Raw genomic sequence first — 23,221 nt, forward strand, 5'->3', positions numbered from 1 at the left:
ACTGCCATTGGAGCGTCGGAAACCTCTCTCCACCCTCACGCGGGCACGGGTCCTCCCCTCTCCTCCGCCCGGGTCCAGGCCCTCCCAGCCCTCCGCCGCCGCCCGCGTGCTGCCCCAGCATTGGGCGGCCCACCGGCTCCCTCGCTTGGTCCGAGCGGGGGCGGGGCCGGCCGGGTGACGTCACGCCGGGAATGCCTGGGGTGAGTGCACCCGGGCCGTCAGAGAGCCAGAGTGGGTGCCGGGCGGAGCTGCGGCGCTCTCACACCCCGGACGCCCGACCCGCCGCCGCTATGTACGACCTCGAGCACGGCTGGAACCTGTCCTTCGCCGGCTGCGGCTTCCTGGGCGCCTACCACATCGGGGTGACCAGCTGCCTGAGCGAGCGCGCCCCGCACCTCCTCCACAACGCGCGCAGGTTCTTCGGGGCCTCGTCCGGGGCGCTGCACTGCGCCTTCTTCCTCTCTGGAGTCCCGCTGGGTAGGTCCGGGCCGCCGCGGGGCAACGCGCGGGGAGGGGGCGCGCGATGGAGCCGGGATTGGAGATGGAAACTGCGGGGTACACCCGGGGTCTCCCCAGACAGATGCTTCCTCCAGTGCGTCTTTTTGCCCCGCACCGGGGAGCTCTGTTGCCGGGCCTGGGAGGGGGGCGCGCCGGGTGGGTGGCTCTTTTGGGCGTGGGAATCCGGAGCGCCTCCTCGCCCCGACTCCCTTTTGGCGCCCGGGCTTGAAGATAGCACCGCCCCCCCCCTCGCGACCCAGCCTGGGACTGAGAGCCAGGTTGTCTCGGAGCGACAGGAAGGAGGGAGCGCGACGCCTGGTGGGGGGGGGGGGGCGGGAGGTCGGAGGCCCGATTTGCCCTGCTTCCGGCCAGGCCAGGAAGGAGGCTTTGGACTGTGGCCCAGGGTGGCTGCCTTCTTCTCTCTGGGGACCAGAGGGACTGGAGACCCCTGGCCCCGGGCGCCTTTGATCTCCACCCAGCTTTCGTGGGAGCGCTGGGGGCGGCTGGGTGCCTCTCAGGTAGAGGGCAACTTGCTGGTTTGGATTGAAAGGGGGTTGGGGAGAGGTGTTTTGTGGAGCGGGGGAGAGGGCGGTGAGGGGAGGTAGGAAAGTTGTCTCCTCCTTTTCCGGTGTTTGAGACCCTTCTTGGGGGCTGGACATCCCACATCCCCTCCTCTCCTCCCCACCACACCCCTGCTCAGTGCCCTGGAAACGAGGTCCTGTGCATTTGAATCTTGTCCTAATGAAGCATCTCTGTACTCGTGGGTACCAGTGAGAGGGGCGGACTGGGGCTTGTGGCCAGCCGGCCTAAATTACTAGGGTATGACATCCTGGGCCTGGGATCCTAGCCAGGGAGCAGGGCCTGGAGCAAGTGGCAACATGGAGCTGTTGGCATCCAAAGGTCCCCAGACAGGAAGATAATGCACCTTTTCATTAGCCCCTGTTTGTCTCGGCTTCCTTAACGGTTTACTCTTTACTCTACCCAGGGACTGCTGTGTCAGACACTGCCAGCAGGAATCCCTTGCCAGTAAGCACAGCCCTGCCATTGGATAGGACCAGGGAGCAGACCCTGGGCTGATGGAGAGGTGGGGATCAGGAGAGGCCACCGCGGCCGCCTTCCCCATCGAGGGGGAGAGGAGCAAAGGGCAGGAAATGTGACCTCAAGGAGGATTAGACTGGCCACCTTGGGCTTGAGCAGTGATCAAAGCCAGCCCTTGTGTCCCAGGGTTGTTACCTGGAGACAGCCACATGGTCAAATGTTTAATTGGGACCAGATTCAAATGCACAGACCCCAGCACGTGAAGTGCCCTGACTCCAGCGTAGAGGGCATTTGTAACAGGCAAGGACAGGCGCAGCCTGGGGTTGTGTCCTGCAGGGGGTGGCTTGGGACCACCAAGTCCCTGGAAAGTGGATCTGGAGGTCCTGGCAAGAACTACTCCGGAGGTTCTGGGTGCCCCATTTTCCTGCTGTAACTGCCTGTCTCACTTGGGGACCGCCAGGGAGCATTTCCCAGGGCCTGTGACTTGGGCGTGGCTCCTGAGAGCACCTCCAAACCCAGGCTGACTTGGCAGGAGAGATTGGCAGAACCAGCCAGCTGTGTGCAATTTTGTGCCTTCTGCCCGGGCTCAGTGGGGCCACATGTGCAGGGAGAGCTGAGTGGAGGTCAGAAGTGAGTCAGGACCTGCTGATGTGTGTCCGGTCTTCTGCATCCCAGGATTTACAGATGACTAGGGCTCGAGCTGGGACAGGTACTCTTGCCTGCTAGGGCAGTGCAGACCAGCCAGAGGGGACCAGGCCAGTGAGTGAGGTCAGATGGACCATGCACGTGCCCTGTGCCCACTGGATGGTCTGGTATTTCTGACATTAGAGGTTAAAAGTTAAGTCTAGTTGTTTATTAGGTGCTTCATCTGGGTTGAGCACCTATAGATTGTAGTGTATCTAATCTTCTCTATTTCCAAAAGGTAGTTGAGTGTGGTCCCACATTAAAAACATGCAGTCTGACACTCAGAGAGGCAGTGAAGTGGCTTATTTTTGTTGCTCAGCTAGTAAGAGGTAGAGGCAGGATTTGAACTCAGGTCCAAGGCTGCGCTTGCTCTCTGCTCCCTTCAGTGTTAGGCCCATTCGTGCTCAAGCTCCGACGCTGTGAGTCCCTGGCTTCTGGCCTTGATGGAGGGATGGAGGTGAGGAGAGGGCTCACTGGGCCTCTGGAGGCTCGTTCCTGTGGCCAGGGAGGGCCTAGAGCAGCACTAACCAACAGAAATAGGCATAGCTTACATTTCCTAGTAGCCGCATGGAAAAAGTAAAAGACATAAGTGAAATTAATTTTATTTATCCCAGTCCAGCCAAAATATTATCATTTTCACATCTAATCAATATAAAACATTATTCATGAGATATTTTACATTTTGTTGTTGTTCTAAGCCTTTGAGATCCAGTGTGTCTTTTACCCATCTCAGTTTGGGCTAGCCACATCTCAGGCCCGGGAGCCACACGTGGCTGCTGGATCAGACAGCCCAGGCCTAGAGAAAGGGAAAGGTCAGCAGCTTCCCTGCTGCCAGGTTTCTGGTCCTGCTGCAAAGCATTGCCATCTCCAGGGTGGTACATTCCTTTGTATATTTGTCTCTCTCCGCCCAGAGCAGACACTGCAGGCCTTCGTGGACCTTGTCCGGAGTGCCAGGAGTCGGAACATCGGCGTCCTCCACCCGTCCTTCAGTTTGAGCAGGCACGTCCGAGATGGTCTCCAGAGGTACCTCCCCGACAACGTCCACCAGCTCCTCTCGGGCAAAATGGTCATCTCGCTCACCAGAGTGGCCGATGGAGAAAATGTGCTGGTGTCTGATTTCCGGTCCAAAGACGAAGTCGTGGACGTAAGCAGTTTTCTTATCTGGGTGTTGTCAAGTCATAAAGACCGTTTCATTTCAGAAGCAACAAAGAGAGGGCTGTCGTAAGCCACCTGACCCGTTCTTTTCTTAAGATGCAAAAGAACCTGGTTGCCCACGATGCTGGTTAGCTTCCTGTACCAGGGCGATATCAGCTCTGAGTGCATCCAGCGGTCTGGTCCAGAGCGTATGCAAAACTGGAGTGTTCCAGGACAGTTTCAGTTTCAAATAACCCCTCCCCATCCTTCAAGACTTGGCTTATGACTGCTTGCTCCAGGGACCTCATCCCACATGTGTCCCTCCTCCCAGTGATGCCTGTTCCTTAACGAGGACCCCTCCAGTGAAGTCCCACAAGGGTGGGAGTATGTCTTATTTGCCTCTAGCACAGAGCAGCTCATTGGTAATATGAAAATACCACTTAGTTTGGCTGATGCCTTTTATGAGAATTGCTTGGATATCATTTCACTTAACACAGGTCCCTACGAGCACGCAGCCTGGCACATATAACCAGCAGCTTCTCAGCAGCCAGTGCCATCTTCCACTTCACCTTGTTTGTGGAGGCTTTTTCTAGGCAGCCAGCACCTGTGCGTTCCCACGTGAGCCCTTTCTCTCCCTGCATCAGTGGTACATCCTGCTGAATGCTCGCTAGCGTGGCGCGACTCAAAGCGTGGGCCCCGGACCAGCAGTAGCAGCAGCGGCATCACCTGGGAGCTTGTTAGAATTGCAGGCTCTCAGGCCCCGCCTCCAACTTGCAGCATCAGAACCTTAGGGGTGGGGCCCCGAGTCTGTGGTTCGCCAAGCTTTCCAGGTGATTCTGATGAATGCCAGCGTTTGCAAAGCCCTGATCTAGCCCCTTCCCTGTCCATCAGCTAGTCACCAACACTTGGTTCTGTCTCTGATGGCCCAGTGTGACCCTCCTGGGGAGCAGGGGCAAGAAGCTACAGCCTGCAGACGGTGTCGTTAGAGAATTGATACTTGGGCCTGAAATAATAAGTGTGTAGGTTGGTTCATGTTCATTCAACCATTTATTAAAGCACCTCCTCTGTGCCAAGAGTGTTTTCAGGCTTGTTGCTCTTCTCGCTTGGAGAAGGCTTATCAGGACCCAGGGGAACAAAAGGCAGCCTGCTCTGGGCTGTGGTTTCACTCCCTTTTGTCTTCACAGGCCTTGTTTTGTTCCGCCTTCGTGCCTCTCATCAGTGGCTTGATCCCCCCTTCCTTCAGAGGCGTGGTAAGTCCGCTTTTAAACTGTGTTTGAGGGAATTCCCTGGTGGTCCAGTGGTTAGGACGCCTCATTTTCACTGCCAAGGGTCCGGGTTCGATCCCTGGTCGGGGAACTAAGATCCAGCTAAGCCAAGTGTCCAAAAAAAAAAAAAAGAGGCACTGGGCTCAGGTACCCTGGGCCCCTGAGACCTGTCCCCAGACGTGGAGCCTTTTTGCCTCTCAGCCTTCAGACAGAGATTCCATAGCTGCCCCCTTCCAGGCTCTCTGGGCAGCAAAACCAACTTCGTGTAGAATAATTAGCTGGTTATCTGTAAGGTAAGCTCTTCACTTAATCTTTTTTTTCTTTTTATTTTGGGAATTTTTTTTGACATCTTTATTGGAGTTTAATTGCTCTACAGTGTTGTGTTAGTTTCTGCTGTATAACAAAGTGAATCAGCTATATGTATACATATATCCCATGTCCCCTCCTTCTTGCATCTCCCTCCCACCCTCCCTATCACACCCCTCTAGGTGGTCACAAAGCACGGAGCTGATCTCCCTGTGCTATGCGGCTGCTTCCCACTAGCTACCTATTTTACATTTGGTAGTGTATATATGTCCATGCCACTCTCTCACTTTGTCCCAGCTTACCTTTCCCCCTCCGCATGTCCTCAAGTCCATTCTCTACATCTGCCATCTTCATTCCTGTCCTGCCCCTAGGTTCATTAGAACCATTTTTTTTTGATTCCATATATATGTGTTAGCATACAGTATTTTTCTCTTTCTGATTTACTTCACTCTGTATGACAGACTCTAGGTCCATCCACCTCACTACGAATAACTCGATTTCATTTCTTTTTATGGCTGAGTAATATTCCATTGTATATATGTATCACATCTTCTTTATCCATTCATCTGTCGATGGACATTTAGGTTGCTTCCATGTCCTGGCTATTGTAAATAGTGCTGCAGTGAACCTTGTGGTACATGACTCTTTTTGAATTATGGTTTTCTCAGGGTATATGCCCAGTAGTGGGATTGCTGGGTCATATGGTAGTTCTATTTGTAGTTTTTTAAGGAACCTCCATAGTGGCTGTATCAATTTACATTCCTACCAACAGTGCAAGAGGGTTCCCTTTTCTCCACACCCTCTCCAGCATTTGTTGTTTGTAGACTTTTTGATGATGGCCATTCTAACCGGTGTGAGATGATACCTCATTGTGGTTTTGATCTGCATTTCTCTAATGATTAATGATGTTGAGTATTCTTTTATGTGTTTGTTGGCAGTCTGTATATCTTCTCTGGAGAAATGTCTGTTTAGGTCTTCTGCCCATTTTTGGATTGGGTTGTTTGTTTTTTTGATATTGAGCTGCATGAGCTGCTTGTATATTTTGGAGATTAATCCTTTGTCAGTTGCTTCGTTTGCAAATATTTTCTCCCATTCTGAGGGTTGTCTTTTCATCTTGTTTATGGTTTCCTTTGCTGTGCAAAAGCTTTGAAGTTTCATTAGGTCCCATTTGTTTATTTTTGTTTTTATTTCCATTTCTCTAGGAAGTGGGTCAAAAAAGATCTTGCTGTGATTTATGTCATGGAATGTTCTGCCTATATTTTCCTCTAAGAGTTTTAAGTGTCTGGCCTTACATTTAGGTCTTTAATCCATTTTGAGTTTACTTCTGTGTATGGTGGTAGGGAGTGTCCTAATGTCATTCTTCTACATGTAGCTGTCCAGTTTTCCCAGCACCACTTATTGAAGAGGCTGTCTCTTCTCCATTGTATATTCTTGCCTCCTTTATCAAAAATAAGGTGACCATATGTGTGTGGGTTTATCTTTGGGCCTTCTATCCTGTTCCCTTGATCTGTATTTCTGTTTTTGTGCCAGTACCATATTTTGTAGCTTTGTAGTAGAGTCTTAAGTCTGGGAGCCTGATTCCTCCAGCTCCATTTTTCTTTCTCAAGATTGCTTTGGCTATTCAGGGTCTTTTGTGTTTCCATAAAAATTGTGAAACTTTTTGTTCTAGTTCTGTGAAAAATGCCATTGGTAGCTTGATAGGGATTGCTTTGAATCTATAGATTGCTTTGGGTAGTATAGTCATTTTCACAATTCACTTAATCTTCACATGAGCACTGAAACAGGTGCCCAGTGGCCTATTAAGGTATAAGATGCTTAAGAGTCAGTTACTCACTTAAGGTAATAAGTTTTGTTATTTTTTTTTCTTGGCTGCATTGGGTCCTCGTTGGGGCATGCTGGCTTTCTTTAGTTGCAGCAAGTGGGGGCTACTCTTCGTTGCGGTGCACGGGCTTCTCATTGCGGTGGCTTCTCTTGTTTTGGAGCACAGGCTTCAGTAGTTGTGGCACGCAGGCTCAGTAGTTGTGGCTCGTGGGCTCTAGAGAGCAGGCTCAGTAGTTGTGGTGCACAGGCTTGGTTGCTCTGCGGCATGTGGGATCTTCCTGGACCAGGGCTTGAACCTGTGTCCCTTGCATTGGCAGGAGGATTCTTAACTGCTACACCACCAGGGAAACCCAGTAATAAGGCTTTATTCTTAGGGGTTGAGGGTTATAATCCTCTCTGGGTCTGACTGTATCCTTTTCAGCCCGTGGCTTCGGGCAGAAGCTGCCGACAGGGCTGCGATTTGGTTCCATTCAACAAGTAGGTAAACACACGTGGCTAATCCTGAGCCCTGCCTCTGGTGGAAAAACAGAAGTTGAGGTGTTTGTCCTGCAGGCTCTGGACTGGATGCTGGGCTGTGCTGGACCACCTGGCAGCCTCCTTCTAGGGCAGCAGTTATCAGATGATTCTGTCCTCCCACCCGGGAACATCTGGCGATGTCTGGAGACAGTTTAGGTTGTTACAGCTGTGGGAGAGAAGACACAACATCCCAGTGTGTCAGCAGGAAGGCACTTTAGAAACCCTCCTGGTTCACGCTTTAAGAGCAGCACGGTCCTCACATTGCAAAGCAAGTTGCAAAGGCAGGTTACACGTAGCCTCACTCATGCCCCAGAGCATCCCTGGGACAGACACATAGTTGCCCCTATTTACAGATGAGAAAACTGAGGCCTGGAGCCATGAAGTGATCACCTGCAATTCTAACAGCGCCAGCCTGGCAGACAAACCTAGAATCGCATGTCTGCTCTAGCGCACGTTAGCTGGACTACTTTGGACACATTTCTTAACCTCTCTGAGATTGAATTGGCAAGTGAGGGTTAATAATAATGAGGGTTAATAATAGTGCACAGTTGTAGTGTTGTTGTGGGAATTACATGCGATAATGCAGTGAAGATGCAGCATAGAGCCTGGCACAGGTAAGTATTCGGTAAATATGGGTGGTTTTGTCATTGTTGTTATCTTTTCATTTCCCCCAGACTGCTCCAGCTGTGGTGCACACACAGTCATCCCCCTCAGTGTACTCAGATGAAACCTGCTGAAAATTAGAACAAAACGTTGAGGTTCCACTGAGCAAACTCAGAACATTCCTGTAGAAAAGTTAAGGGTGGAGGGAAAATTATACAGGACAGAGGAGTCATTGGACTTTATCCCTTGAGTGAAAAAAGAGTGGATATATGTATATGTATAACTGATTGACTTTGCTGTACAGCAGAAACTAACACAACATTGTAAATCAATTATACTCCAATAAAAACTAATTTTAAAAAATAAATAATAATTTAAAAAATAGTCACCTGCTTCCTCCCTCCTCAGTCTTAACTAAAGATTCCCGACATTTGGTCCTGTGTCCCTTTCTGCCAGTGAGGGTTTTGATGCCTTCCTGTATCTTCCATGGAAATCATGTGGCAACAATTTAGAAACTACTGCTGTGTGTGCACATCTAATCATTTTTGGACTCAAGGCAAGAATCTCTTGATAGCTAAGCCGTGGCTGAACGTGCCTGATTCTTTTTTGGACTTGTTTTAGGCCAAGGTGTGCCCTGAGGTTTCTCCCTTTGGAAGGATTGGCAGGGGAAATTCTCCCAGTTGTGATATTTGAAGGCCCCCCCGTCTGTGGGCACCAACAGCTGGGCTGTGATGGTCGTGGATTTGGGAATCATTCTAGACGTTGGTTTCATAGGTGTAGACTCAGTCCAAATTGTACCAAAACCTGCCTGCCCCAGCCTGACTGTGGGCACTATTGTTCAAGGATATGGCTACAGGAAAACTGATTCTCACAGGACTTAGCCCAAATGCACATTTGTTGTGGGATAAGATGCCATTTTCAGAGAGCTCAAGTCCCAGATTCACCGCGTCATTTAAGTCTCCAGTGCTGCTTCTCATTTCCCAGGTGTGGACGGGCTTACAAGTTAAGTGTCTTGTCCAAGATTCCTCAAGTAGCAAGGGGCCTCTGGAATTGAACCCATGACCATCTGTCTCCCTTAGGGCCAGGTCTACATCACACTCTGTCCCCAGTGCACACAGTGCCCCTGGTCTAAGCAAATTACATGGGTATGCCTAGGGGCGCCCACCTGGGCTCGGGACTTGGCCATCATAACATGGGCCAGACGCCAGCCTCTGTCTGCCTCTTGGCCAGGCACTTTTTTGTGCAGTGTGCAAACTACACAGCAGCATGTGGCAACCCTGAGTGCCAGCCTACAGCCTGGCCTGGCACAGAAATGCTCAGTAGGGATTTGCTGAAAGAGTGATTCAAAGCCCCTCACCGTATCTGCCTGCGGCTCTGAGAAGCCTCTGGCCATAATCTGAAACACACAGAAAACCCCAGCCCAGAGCTTCTGACAGTATGTCCTTTTTTTTTTTTCTCCCTTAAAAGCGATACGTAGATGGAGGAGTGAGTGACATCATACCCTTCTCTGATACCAAAACGACCATCACTATTTCCCCCTTCTATGGGGAGAGTGACATCTGCCCCAAAGTCAAGTCCACGAACTTTTTTCACGTGGAATTCACCAAGCTCAGTCTACGCCTCTGCTCAGAGAACATCTACCTATTTACCCGGGTGCTATTCCCTGCGGATCTCAAGGTGAGGGGGCCTGGGGGCATTTAAACAGCGCTGCTGTTCAGATCCCACCTCCAGGGGCTATGTCTTAAGTATGGGTAGCCTGGATAGTAGGATTTTTTTTTAAATTATCCCAATGATTCTTATTTACATCCGTGGTCAAGAACTACACTGCAGGACTTCCCTGGTGGCACAGTGGTTAAGAATCCGCCTGCTGAGCAACTAAGCCCACACACCACATCTACTGAGCCTGCGCTCTAGAGCCCATGAGCCACAACAACTGAGCCCACATGCTGCAACTACTGGAGCCGGTGTGCCTAGAGCCCGTGCTCCGCAACAAGAAAAGCCACCGCAATGAGAAGCCCGTGCACCGCAATGAAGAGTAGCCCCCGCTCGCCGCAACTAGAGAAAGCCTGCGTGTAGCAATGAAGACTCAGTGCAGCCAAAAAAAAAAAAAAAGAACTACACTGCATTTGGTGGTTTAATTTTTTTTTTTTTTTTTTTTTTTTTTTTGGCTTGTGGAATCTTCAGAGATTGAACCTGGGCCCTTGGCAGTGAAAGCTTGGAGTCCTATCCACTAGACCACTGGGGAATTCCCAGTTTAATCTTTTTCTTTTTTTTTTTTTTTTTTTTTTTGCGGTACACGTGCCTCTCACTGCTGTGGCCTCTCCCGTTGCGGAGCACAGGCTCCGGACACGCAGGCTCAGTGGCCATGGCTCACGGGCCCAGCCGCTCCGCGGCATGTGGGATCCTCCCGGACCAGGGCACGAACCCGCGTCCCCTTCATCGGCAGGCGGACTCTCAACCACTGCGCCACCAGGGAAGCCCCTCATCTTTTTTTGATTGTTGTTGTAGCGACACCTAAAATAGTAAGAAAGTGGGTAGAATCTGCACAGTGCCAGTTCTCTGGGGAGAAGGAAGGCCGTGCCATGCAACGTATACGACAGCATGTGCTTGCGGGGAGAGGGAAGGCTGGACAGCAGGATTGGTTTGCCCGTGTGGTTTGTACACCGAGGAGCAAAGGAGGCAGCTCTTACTGTCCCACGACAAGTAGATCAGGCCCTGGTATTTGTTAGGGTGGAGGCGCGTCCAGGGACCCAGGGAGACCAGAGGAACCAGCACCCGTCATGCTGGGGTGCCAGCAAGGGCTGCACGGAGGAGGTGTCATTCGAGCTGAGTCCTGCAGGAAAGCAGAGCCCTGTCCCACCCCGCAGCAGCTGCGCTGGGCACATGGCAGCGGCTTGGAGCTTGGAGGATTCTTGGCTTTGGGTCTGCCGTCTTCAGGTGATGTTGAAAGGAATGGTGCTTAGTGACTTAATTTACTTGATTTGTTCACAGGTGCTTGAGGAGCTATGCTTTCAAGGATATTTAGACACGGTTAGGTTCTTGGAAGAGAATGGTATGTATGGTAGGGCAACTGAAGTGCCCCTTTAACAAGCTTTCTGTTCATAGTCTTGGTCAACAGTCTTGGCTCCATCACTCAGCGCTCAGCACCTTCACCCACCGTCTCGCTCGGCCCTCTCATTAGTCCCGCGAGATAGGAAATATTTGCCCCATTTTACAGATGGGGAAACAGAGGCTTGGAGAGGCAGCCCAGGTCCGCACTCCACTCACTGGGGAGCAGAGCTGGGACCTGAACCTGGATGTCACAGCCCCAGGGCTAGCTCTCCCTCTGCAGTGTCACCTATCTGTGTGCTGAAGGCAGTTCCTTTGTTTTTCTTTTCTGCTTGAACAATTGTGAACCTTTAGTTTGATAAAGAAGGAAGATAAACAGTTTCTGGGCTGCAGGTGACAGGAATCAGAATAGCTCCCGCTCCCTCGAGGCGGGTGTGGGCCACGCCCACTAGCCCAGCTGTGTTCTGGGGAAGGTTCCTGCCTTTGACTCATCCTGGCTTGTCCAAGCTGGGGGACTTGGGTTCTGGAAATGTTAGAGTGGAACCAAATATGTTTGCGGCTATTTTTCTTCGATACTAACGGTTGGTTCATGCATTAATCCTCTGAATTAGTCTTTGTCCAAGACCAAGGAGATGGTGTGGTTCACGGGACATACATGTATTTATCTACTCAGAAAATGTTTACTGCGTACCGTCTAGGTGCCAAGCAATTGACCACTCCACAGCAGACAGACGGATGTGGCCCCTGCCCTCCTGGAGCTTAGTCTCGTGGTTGTTGCCAAAATATCGGCTTCCCTGTGCACCAATGCTGAACAGAAATACGGAGACAGAGATTTTGGAGGAAGACAGAGATTGCTTTGTTTTTCTGCCAGGCAGAAGGGAAGACACGGCAGCCTAGGGCCTCAAGAACTGTGTCTCCCCTGCTTTGGGAATCGGAGAAGATTTTATATGTGGGGCTCGCAGTCCGGGGTATATGATAAGGATCAAAGTAGTGAAGGTCTTGCATTCTTCTTCTTCCTGCTTTATTTCAAAATAGCCACAGCTGGCGTCATGTCAGGCAGCCCGGTAACTGGGTTCGTTTGTCTCTGGGTTATCGGCCTGTGACCTTTTTTCTGAAATGCAAATGCTGCAAGGGGTGATTTGCTACAAGGGAGTACAGGACGTAATTCACGTAATGTTACAGAGTAATGGGTTAGCTTTGTGAAGTACAGATTTACAGAAACTACAGATTAGTAACAGTTAAAAAAGAAAAAACAACAAACTAGGAGTGATTTAACTGTTTCAAGCCAGGTTATGTTTCTTCTCTAGCCTGCTCACTGTTACCTTTATTTTCCTTGTTCTCAGGAGAGGGAAAACTTCATTTCTGTGCTGCAACAAATTCCCCACTGCTAGTTCATTCCCTCCATAACAATGTAGGAAGGGAAACAGGCGTATTCTTGTCTGGCTGAGGAAAAAACTTCCGTTTTGCTCCACTTGACAAACACCAGCTGTTCGGCCCAGGGGCCCATCTATCTCCTATTTCAAATTCCCCGAGAGATGTGAACCCCAAGAAATCTTTATTGGGAGGATGAGGGACGACGGTCTGTCTTCTGTAGCTTCTTCAGGTTGGCAAGGGGCTCGTAGACCCTACCTAGTTGGGGTCATGGAGCTCTTGCCCTGTCTTATTAAGGGCCCCAGCATGACTTATGTTGTTTTGGCAGGATCTGTTCTGAGAAATGGCTGGAATCTTTGCATCATCATTATCTTGATGTGAACCTATTGTAATCTGGAAGAGACAGAATTTAACAAGTAGTTTAAAAAAAGAAGCCAAAGATTAGTAAAAGAATTATTGTAGGGCTTCCCTGGTGTCTCAGGGGTTAAGAATCTGCCTGCCAATGCAGGGGACACGGGTTCGAGCCCTGCTCTGGGAAGATCCCTCTAGAGCCCACGAGCCACAACTACTGAAGCCCGTGCACCTAGAGCCTGTGCTCCGCAACAAGAGAAGCCACTGCAATGAGAAGCCTGCGCACCACAACGAAGAGTAGCCCCTGCTCACCACAACTAGAGAAAGCCCGCGCGCAGCAACAAAGACCCAATGCAGCCAAAAATAAATAAATTTTAAAAGATAATAATCTGCCATCAATTTTAAAAAAAAAGAATTATTGTAGCCAGGGGCCCAAGCAAGATTAAGAGCCATGTGTTTGGTAGTAATTTTGATCCTGATGTAGACAGAGTCAGTGCTTGGGTTACCCTGTTTAAAGGAATAGAGCCATTTGCTGTGGTCATATATATAATTTTATGTCCTATTAGCCCAGTGTGATTGATGTAGGTGTAACAGACCCCATTAGAAGTATTTGGAGGTGTGACGACCTAAACGTTAATAGACAAAATAGATCTCATTTCTTTTTAGCACAATAAGCCTGAAACCCAGTCTAGGCCTGGCATTTCGGGGAGACTTGTAGCCAGGTAGCTGGTTATTTAGTTTCATCAAAGTAGGTTTTAACCTTTGATGTGGTATTAATATATAAATAACAGGAGCTATTGGTCACTACATGTGTGTTTTCTCTTTTTGTTAACATATGACCTAAAGCAGTTTTATCGTGTAAAAGTGTAGTAGTTACAAGAGGACACCTTTAAGAAGTAAGGTTGCAGTTACCAGCGTCAGCAGACGTTGTTTTGAGAATGGCTGGTGGCATCCCAGATCTGACACAGCTCAGAGAACTCAAGTTCTTAGCAATAAAAGGACTTGGCTAAAATCACACCATAGTGTCACCGTTCATGATGTCAGTGTTTCTCTAGGTATGAGACGATTCAAGAAATGGGGTTGTAAAATCTTCTCCTGAAAGTATTTAACTCTCTGAAGGCCTGTCCTGTCAGTTTTTCCCAGAGCACCGAGGGCCTCATTTCAGATCTCCACCCTGAGCTCCTTGCTGGGGGTGTTGAAGGTCACCAGCTACAGCAACAGCTCATGATTTAATCCTTGTAGAAGTAGATGGCAAGTGTCAGTTTTCAGTCAGCGGGGCCCCTTTATGGTCATAATTTCAACCATGGTTTGGGGCATTTCATGACCATTTTGTCCCATGGTGCTAGGAACGCTCATTCCCAGGTCTGGCGAAGATTTTGCTGATAGGCCACTCCATGTGCAATTACTGGACTAGACCTTTACTAGTATCCAAAAGTCTCTGGACCACCTGTCTTCCTAGTCTCTTATGGTCCAGGACAATATTCCCTCTTGTTGTTTCTTCTCATATCTAGAGTTAGACTATTGCAATCATTGATCTCATATGGAACTATATATATCATCATTTTATCGGAGGCTCAGTCACACATTTGGTAACGTAAGAAACAATACTTTTTTTGAAATAGGCAAAATACAAATAACATAGCTGGCAGTATTAACAAAGTCATACGTAAGAATTAAGCCAAGAACTTCCATTAGGTGCAGCCCAGTATATCCCAGGTGATCTGCCTTAGTCTGTTCTGTACCAATCCCTGTTGTTCAGGGAAATTGTCTATTGGCATTGTCCATAAGGTACTCAGCCCAGTTTCCTAGTGTTACTAGACTGATTATCCTTAGTATGATTTAACTGTTCCCAGCATAGAGTAGCCTTTAACCTTAAATTACCATAGCCTGGTGTTAATTACATAAATCCATCGCATAATTGTGGGAGGTTTTATTCGTTGGCTGAAATTTTGCTTGTTGTTCTGACTGAACTTTGAGTAATAGAGGAAAATTCATATTTATGGTCAGGGTCAGAGCAGGTATTATTAATTGGTCAGGTGAGGGGAATCTCATCTAGTCATATCAATAGTGGCCTTGAACATGACAATAATTTTCCTTTTAAGATAAATTTCCTAAGAGTCAACCAATTAGAGCCTTGGAGTGGAGAAACCCACTCAGGTAACCCAGAAGTACTAGACATAGGTAATTGGCCACAAACCCAACAATTGGATTGATTTTTAAAACTAGCATAGGATTGTGCCTGTGATAGAAAAACATTTGATTCATATGCAAAGGTCCAAGAAGTCAAGAAAACACTATAAATGAGCATATGAGATTTGGGAAGTTGTATCCAAAAAATCAAAAGGGTTTAGAACACTCAGTCAGGTAAGATCATAGTCACCGTGAAACAATAGTTTGTGCACTTAGCCAAAGTAACAATGAAAGATTTTGAAGGCAAATATCAAACAAACAAACATTAATACCAGGTGTTAGTTTGATATTGAATATTTCCCAGGTCACGTAAACCTGAAATCAATTTTTCTTGTATTTATCTATCTATTTATTTATTTATTTTTGGCTGCGTTGGGTCTTCGTTGCTGTGTGTGGGCTTTCTCTAGTTGGGTCGAGCGGGGACTACTCTTCGTTGTGGTGCATGGGCTTCTCATTGCGGTGGCTTCTCTTGTTGCGGAGCACGGGCTCTAGGCACGCAGGCTTCAGTAGTTGTGGCTTGCAGGCTCTAGAGCGCAGACTCAGTAGTTGGGGTGCTTGGGCTTAGTTGCTCCACGGCATGTGGGATCTTCCCGGACCAGGGGTTGAACCTGTGTCCCCTGCACTGGCAGGCGGATTCTTAACCACTGCACCACCAGGGAAGCCCTTTCTTGTATTTAGAATTGTTTGATTTGTAAGCGCTTACTTTTCTTTTAATCCAATTAAATAGAGCACATTTACAAATTAACCTCAGCAATGTTATGCAAAGACAAAAACACATACTGAGACATACACAGATAACAGACAGATCTCATAATTTCCACTTGAGATTTAAAATGTCTCTTTGCCTCTTTTTTTTTTTCTTGGCCTGAAGTTCTACTAATTAACCCAAGGCTGAAGTCTCAGGCAAAGTGGGCTTTGTTTGTAGCTCAAGGACATGATACGAGTTAACTTCAAGCTTTGTCCTAGGCATATTTTTGTTCTCTCAGGGTCAGAATTTTGAAGAAAAGTATTTTAACAAGCTAGCTTTTTCTAATTGCACATGCAAAAAGAACTTGTTTTGCAATTTCAAGAAAAGTTTTATTTTAACCAATTTTCTCCAGAGTCTAAAGAATATTGTGGCCATACTGTCAAAAATCATCTTTCTCTTTCTGTGGTCATGGTTTCATAGCTAAAATTTAAACCAGATAGTGCTCAAATTGGCTCTGATAACAGGGGCAGACTGGCTGATAAAATGTCCCAGCAGGGATTGTCCCTCTGGGGAGGTGGGGTCTTAGTTTGGTCAGAAGAATCTGAAGAAGTGAGGGAACTTGCAGGAGTGGGGAAAGCTTGGTTCCCCCCCGGCACCTGAGAGCTGGGAGAAGTTAGAAGAGGATCATTTAGAATGTCAAGAGAGTGGATTGTTTTTTGTTTGTTTTTTTTTCTGATTCCTCAGGCTTTTGATTATGGAGCCACCTAGAGCGGGATTATAATAAAAGGGACATAAAGTCCTGAGCATAAGGGAACCTCAGTCCATTTTTCCCATCCTGTGGCAATAAAGATCTAATCGTAGGAGACCCATTTCTTTGTCATTGGATCATAGCTATAGGTCCACCAGTCATTTAAAATTTTCCCTAAGGGTTCCCAGGGAGGAAGTGCTTCCCATTTTAGCTCGAGCAGTTGGTAACAGAAGTTAGGTGTTAGCACGCTCAAATCAAAACATAAACCTTCACCTCATCAGCTGGAAGTCACACATAAAACATAAAACATAAAAGGAAAGAGCAAATGGATGCTCAAAAAGAAAAAGGAGAAACATATGGCGGAGACCCGCCCAGACGTGACTTCTGAGTCCCACTCGACCTGAACCGTTGCCCCAAAGTGGCACCTTACATCAGAATCTCCCTTTGCAGGGAGAATTCCACATCAGGATTTCCATTTGCAGGGAAATCCCCAGATTGGAACCGAAGTTCCTGTAAGGGGACAGTCAAAGGTCAGGGAGCGCACTCCAGGAGGCTCACCGTAGGTGCTGACAGGTGCGTTGCGCCCTCTTTCTGATCCTCCAGTATTCAGTGTTTTCTCGGAGTGGAAGTCCAGGCCGGTGTGGGCAAGAGAAGAGAAGGTGTCCTCAAGGCAAAAGGAGCCTTGGCTGCTGCTAGGTCAGCCTCTCCCCCGTTCTCCGCCGCAGCCTCAGAGTTCCAGCGCCGAGTAGGCAAGGCAGGCCGGGTGTGATCGGGGCACAGCCCTGCGGCAGGGAGTCCCTGGTGATCTGGCCTCAGAGAAATCCTCCAGCCCTCCACTTTCCCGAAGGAGGCTGGTGTGGAGAGAGATCTCCGAGCTTTCGATCAAGCCTAGGGGCCCTGCGGGGCTGCCTGCCCGCGAGCAGATCCCGGACGGGCCCGCATTTTCTTGCCGAAATCTCAGCTTCTCTGTGCACCGAGGATGAACGGAAATACGGAGACAAGAGATTTTGGAGGAAGAGAGAGATGGCTTTATTTTTCTGCCAGGCAGAAGGGAAGACACAGCAGGCTAGTGCCTCAGGAACTGTCTCCCCCTCCTTTGGGAATCAGAGAAGATTGTATATGTGAGGCTCGCAGTCCCGGGTCTATGATAAGGATCAAAGTAGTGAAGGTCTTGCACTCTTCTTCTTCCTGCATTATTTCAAAACAGTCTCATCTGGCATCATGTCAGGCAGCCCGGTAATTGGGTCAGTTTGTCTCTGGGTTATCGGCCTGTGACCTTTTTTCTGAAATACAAATGCTGCAAGGGGTGATTTGCTACAAGGGAGTGCAGGATGTAATTCACGTAATGTTACAGAGTAATAGGTTAGCTTTGTGAAGTACAGATCTAGTTATAGAAACTACAGATTAGTAACAGTTAAAAAACAAAAACTAGGAGTGATAAACTCTTTCAAGGCCAGGTTATGATTCTTCTCTTTCTCTAGCCTGTTCATTGTTCCCTTTATTTTCCTTGTTCTCAGGAGAGGGAAAACTTCATTTCTACTTTCGCTGCAACATGGTTGGGGACAGATGTGTAAAGAGAAGGCTGACGGCGTGCTCAGTGCCGAGGCAGGAAGATACAGGATGCTGTAGGATCACACAGGGAGCCAGGGGATCTGCAAGGCAGGGGAAAGCAGGGCTTCAGGAGGATGTGAATCCATGTTGACACTTTGAGGGTGAATAGGAGCATTCTAGGCATGGGGGACATAAGCATGAGGTGCAAAGAAGGCGTGTGTAACTGGCGTGGCGGAGGTGGGGCGCCCAGAGAGATGGACAGAAAGGAGAGGGGCAGGAATGGCAGCAAATGAAAAGTGGAGGGACAAGGTTGGGCCTCATGGACGTGGTGAAAGGGTCTGCATCCCACAGCAATAGGGAGCCATGGAGGGCTGCCGAAGTGGGAGTGAGGGCGGTCAGAGGGAGCTTTGGAAGGCCCCCCCCACCGGCCGCAGTGCAGAGAGGGTGAGGGCAGCATCCAGGAGGTCAAGGAGGCCGCCGTGGGCTTGGCCGGGGTCACGGCAGCAAGGGAGGTGGAAGGGGCCTGAGGGAACAGGACTTGGAGGCAACCATCCAGAGATTCGGGAGGAGGAAGACTTAGGGATGAAGTCCTGGCCTCTGGCTTCTGCAGCTGGCACTGGGGGAGAGGGGCTCTGCTCAGTGTTCGGGCCCTCAGGAGGGCGAGGGTTCTGCAGGGAAGCTCAGGCCCCGTGTGCGGTGCCCCGGGGGCATATTTGGGTGGTTGTGCAAGGAGCACAGTGATGTCAGAGTCCGAGGTTCTGGAAAGCAGTCTGGACTGGGGATGCAATTTGGGAGCAACCTGGGAATAAATAACAGTGATGGACCCTGTGGAAGTTACGAGGTGACTTTGGGCAAGCCACCTCCCCTCTCTGGGCCTCCGTTTCCACATCTCTAGCAAAAGACATTTGGATTAAATGACGCCAGGTGATTCTTAGTAATTCTAAAGACTGGCATGCAGCTGGGTGCTTGCAGCATCGGTGCTGGGTTTGGGTTTAATGATCTAAGAGAGGTCCTCCCTCGGCCAGGCTGGCCTCCTCAGGGTCCTGCAGAGGACGTGTGGGGCTGGGCCAGGTGTCCTCTGGGAACAGACATGCCTAAGGGAAAGTAAGTCCCAGGGTGTGAGCTATGTGTCTAAAAGAGGCCGGAAAGATCCAGGGGAGCATAACTGGGAGCTGTAACTTGGGAGCAAGGTGTGGGCATCCAGGGGCAGCCCCTGGTCTTTTGTGAATTCTTCTTCTTGCATCCTCTTTTATTTTTTTTTTAAATTTATTTATTTATTCATTTATTTTTGGCTGTGTTGGGTCTTCGTTGCTGCACGCGGGCTTTCTCTACTTGTGGCGAGCGGGGGCTACGCTTTGTTGCGGTGCGCGGGCTTCTCACTGCGGTGGCTTCTCTTGTTGCAGAACACGGGCTCTAGGTGCCCAGGCTTCAGTAGTTGCAGCACGCTTGCTCAGTAGTTGTGGCTCACGGACTCCAGAGCTCAGGCTCAGTAGTTGTGGCGCACAGGCTTCGTTGCTCCGCGGCATGTGGGATCTTCCCAGACCAGGGCTCGAACCCGTGTCCCCTGCCTTGGCAGGCAGATTCTTAACCACTGCACCACCAGGGAGGTCCAGCCCCTGGTCTTTTAATCTGAGGTTGGAAGCAAGAGGTGAGCCGAGGCAGGCGTGGGCATCCGAAACTACCTGTCCCGCTGCCTCCACCCAGTGTGCGAGCAGGAACCACCCACTGGTATCGGCTCCTGAGCCCCGGCACCTAGGGCAGGGCCTGCACAAACCCCCTGACCTAATGCTTCTTTCGAGGCCGTGTGATGGAAGGGTGCCATCTTTGACATCATATCTCGATTCGATTCTCGCTGTGCCACGTATTGGCTGTGTGGCTTTGGACAAATCTCTTAACTTCTCTGTGCTTCTGATTCCTCAGCTGAAAAGCAGAGATGATGACAATGGTAGCAGTTGAATGGCTGCTGCAGGGCCTGGACCGCTGGCTTAACCAGTGGTTCCGTTACTATAAATTAGTTATAACCCTTAGCTTTGAACATCAAGAATCCACACGTGGCTCCAGAGCCCACACAGCTGGTGAGTGATGGAGCCAGGCGCCCTCGTCACATCCATCCGGCGTCAAAGCCCCGCCCTCCTTTCTCCCTGCTAGGACTGCCTGCCCTCGTTCATCTCCGCCTTGTACTAATAACAGGCCTGCGGCTTCCCTCTAATTTTGTGGGCAGGTGTGTGTGGGTGAGGACTGACCCCGCTGCCCGAAATTGCCTGACGGGTTTGTTTCTGTGCCCTTCTCAGACATCTGTGACAGGCTCCCTCTGTGCCTGAGTGCATCCTCAGCAGAGTCGGAAGTCCTCGAGGCCCCCTGGGAGCACGGGAGCCTGCAGTCTTCCCCGGGCATGGCCGCCCGGGAGGCGAGGCCTGAGGAAGACAAGCTGCTGGATCAGCCGCACCTCAGCATCCTGCCCTCGGACGAGAGCATCCTGGAGACCCTGTCGCCCAAGCTCACCATAGGTGCCGGCTCTGGGGGCGGGACGGCAGAGACTCTCTGTGACCCTTTATGAGGCAGAAAGGGTGGCTTCCCTGTGTGTCGTAGAGGAAGGTCATGCCGCCGCGTGGGAGGAGATGGGGCGGAGCGACCAGGGCAGGCCCGTGGGGACCCGCACCGCCCAGCACGGGCCTCCCATCCTCCTGGGTCCTTGCCCAGCCTCCCTTCCCATGGGGTCCTGGCCAGAGGAAAACACCCTCCAGCTGAGTTTTGTGTTAACTGGCTGTGCTCTCTGCTCCTGAAGTCCAGGCACGCTGGATATTGGGGGGACCCCCGGGGTGGCCTGTTCTTTGAGAATGCCGTTCTCTGCCTGTCCTCCCATCTCAAAGCCTTTTCTCTCTCGAGAAGCCCCTCCTAATTTCTCCCTCCCCGCAAAATCACAGTTTTGAACCTTCACTGAATCTGGTTATTTTATCATGTTATCGATTTTTTAATGGATAGATGAATGCACCGTCCAGCTTCCAGCTGGGCATTTGGGGAAATTCAAAGATGAACGGGGGCTTCCCTGGTGGCGCAGTGGTTGAGAGTCCGCCTGCCGATGCAGGGGACACGGGTTCGTGCCCCGGTCCGGGAAGATCCCACATACCGCGGAGCGGCTGGGCCCGTGAGCCATGGCCGCTGAGCCTGCGCGTCCGGAGCCTGTGCTCCGCAACGGGAGAGGCCACAACAGTGAGAAGCCCGTTGTACCACAAAAAAAAAAAAAAAAAGATGAACGGGACAGGGATTTCCCTGGGGGTCCAGTGGTTAAGACTCCGAGCTTCCAATGCAGGGGGTTAGGGTTCAATCCCTGGTTGGGGAACTGAGATCCCACACACCGCAGGATGTGGCCAGAATAGAATACAATAAATCAAAGACGAATGGGATGCCGTTTCTTGCCCCTGAGGCACTAACACCCCAGGAGTTGCACTAACCAGAAGCTGCTCAGATTCATGTGATTTGAGGCATCCGCAAGGTCATTGCAAAGGGGAAATACAAGGCTAGGGGGTTCCAGGCAGAAGAGATGGAATCCAGCTGCAGGTGCAAAGAAGAGCTCATAAAACTGGGGCCAGGGTCACTTTGAGTAGTTTGTGTATGCCTCCAAAAATAGTCAGTTTAAAAGAGAGTCTTTAAAAGGGACCCTATACCCTGTAGTCGATCCAAGGGCTACTTGGGCACATTCCCCACCTGATCTCATTTGTGGACGCTTCTGATTCTTGGGCTGCCAGGATTTGTACATTTCACAGAAATTCCAAGTGTCCCCCGGGGAAGATGATTTGGTTTTTTTACACTGGTGAGAGACAGACCTCCGAATTGTATTTTTCAGCCCTGAGGGAAGCAATTAGAAACCAAGATGGGTACATAAGCAAGATGTGCAACTTCTTACCAATTAAGGTCATGTCCTATATGGTGCTGCCCTGCACGCTGCCCGTGGAGTCTATGATTGCTGTGGTCCAGAGGTGAGCGCGTCACGTGGCTTTGTGGCATCCTCATGGAAGTGGGGAGAGGATTAAGTGGGAGAAGCTGTGGAAGGCCCTCGGCCTGGGGCCTGGCTCCTTAAACATCGGGGTGGAGTTCACGGCCAGCGTGGAACACCCTGGAAAGGTGCCTCGTTGGCAAGCCCCTGCCCACCCCTCCTCCTTTCTCGTTGCTGTTACAGGTTTGTCACTTCTTGTAGGTCTGCACTTCTATTTTGGGATTTTATTCCTGGTGTGTTGGAGGGATCTGAGGCCAACGCTGGGATGCCTGCTGGATTCCTGGGCATTTGTTTTCCCTCAGTTTTCTTCTGATTTACTTTGGTGTTTATTTTCTTTTTAGCGAGTTAGTCAACATGTCCCTCAGTCCATCTTTTAAAGTCCCAACCGTCCTTCAAAATCCAGCTCAGTTCTCCAGGTTTGGGCATCCTCCCCAGAGCCCTTCTCCACCCTGCCAAATCAGCCACCCGTTCCCGCACAGCCTTGCCCTGGGTTGAGGGCTGCTCTGGCATTTCCCAAAGCCCGAGATGTGGGGTCCTTTTCATGTCCTGGGTGCAGGGAGTCTGGAGGGCAGTGGTCAGGCCTCCCTGGGCGGCTCCGTCTGCTGCGCTCGCACGTGGCCAAGCCCAGGAGACCTGGGCGCAGGGGGTGGTTCTCAACCGCAAGATGCTCTGCATCGGTGGCCATGTTGCCACAGAGGAGGAGGATCCTGGAAAACCAAGGTCTTTTCCTTTTATTTCCACGTAAGTCCCTTGAGCGTTCCCAAATCAAAAAATGGCCTAATTTTCCTTTGGGCTTTTAGGTTGGCTTGTCTTTGGGAATTTATCACAGCGGGGTTAGAAGTGACCCTGGCAGTTTACCTGGACGATGGTATCGTTGTAAGATGTCTGCCTTTGGTTAGGGTTTGGTTTTGTTCTTTTTGTTTTGGTTTGTCTTCCTGCTCATACGACGTGGGTGTCTCTCTGTTTTATTCCTGCAGACTGGTGACGTGGTTTCCAGACATGCCCAGCGACATCCAGTGGCTGTGGTGGGCGACCTCCCGGATTTGTTCTCGAGTGATGATGCATATGCTCCCTGTGGAGCCCTACATCAAGGACACAGGACAAAAACTCTTGAATTAACCAAGCCGCCATAGCAACTGTTGCCATGGGCTCTCCTAATATAAACCGGACAGCCCCGCGACTGCACAGTAGGTAAAATATTCACCATGTAGCAACCTTGTAGCACCCTGACCAATCGCCTGATGCCATCCTGCCAGCAGGAATTTTCTTTGTCTTCAGGCTATAAAAGTTGGCCACTAGCCCACAAAGGGGGTCGGCTCTGCCTGGTCTGTCAAGAAGTGGGCCCGCTGTATTCGCAGCGCCCCTCACTAACTCTGCGCTTTATTCTCAGTAAACTCACTCTTTTCCAAGATACT

General features: G+C 50.0%; 1 protein-coding gene across 1 annotated transcript; it reads left to right on the forward strand.

The window, feature by feature from the left end:
• Positions 1–290: 290 nt before the first annotated feature.
• Positions 291–22,925, forward strand: PNPLA3 (patatin like domain 3, 1-acylglycerol-3-phosphate O-acyltransferase; the record flags this gene model as incomplete). The annotated part of the gene is made up of 8 exons (XM_079715809.1): positions 291–477; positions 3,132–3,364; positions 4,539–4,604; positions 9,333–9,542; positions 10,857–10,917; positions 20,104–20,319; positions 21,657–21,789; positions 22,784–22,925. The coding sequence occupies 8 exons, from the start codon at positions 291–293 to the stop codon at positions 22,923–22,925; spliced, it is 1,248 nt and encodes a 415-aa protein (XP_079571935.1).
• Positions 22,926–23,221: the final 296 nt, after the last annotated feature.

This window comes from Hyperoodon ampullatus (assembly GCF_949752795.1).
Source record: "Hyperoodon ampullatus genome assembly, chromosome: 11".
Lineage (NCBI taxonomy): Eukaryota > Metazoa > Chordata > Mammalia > Artiodactyla > Ziphiidae > Hyperoodon > Hyperoodon ampullatus.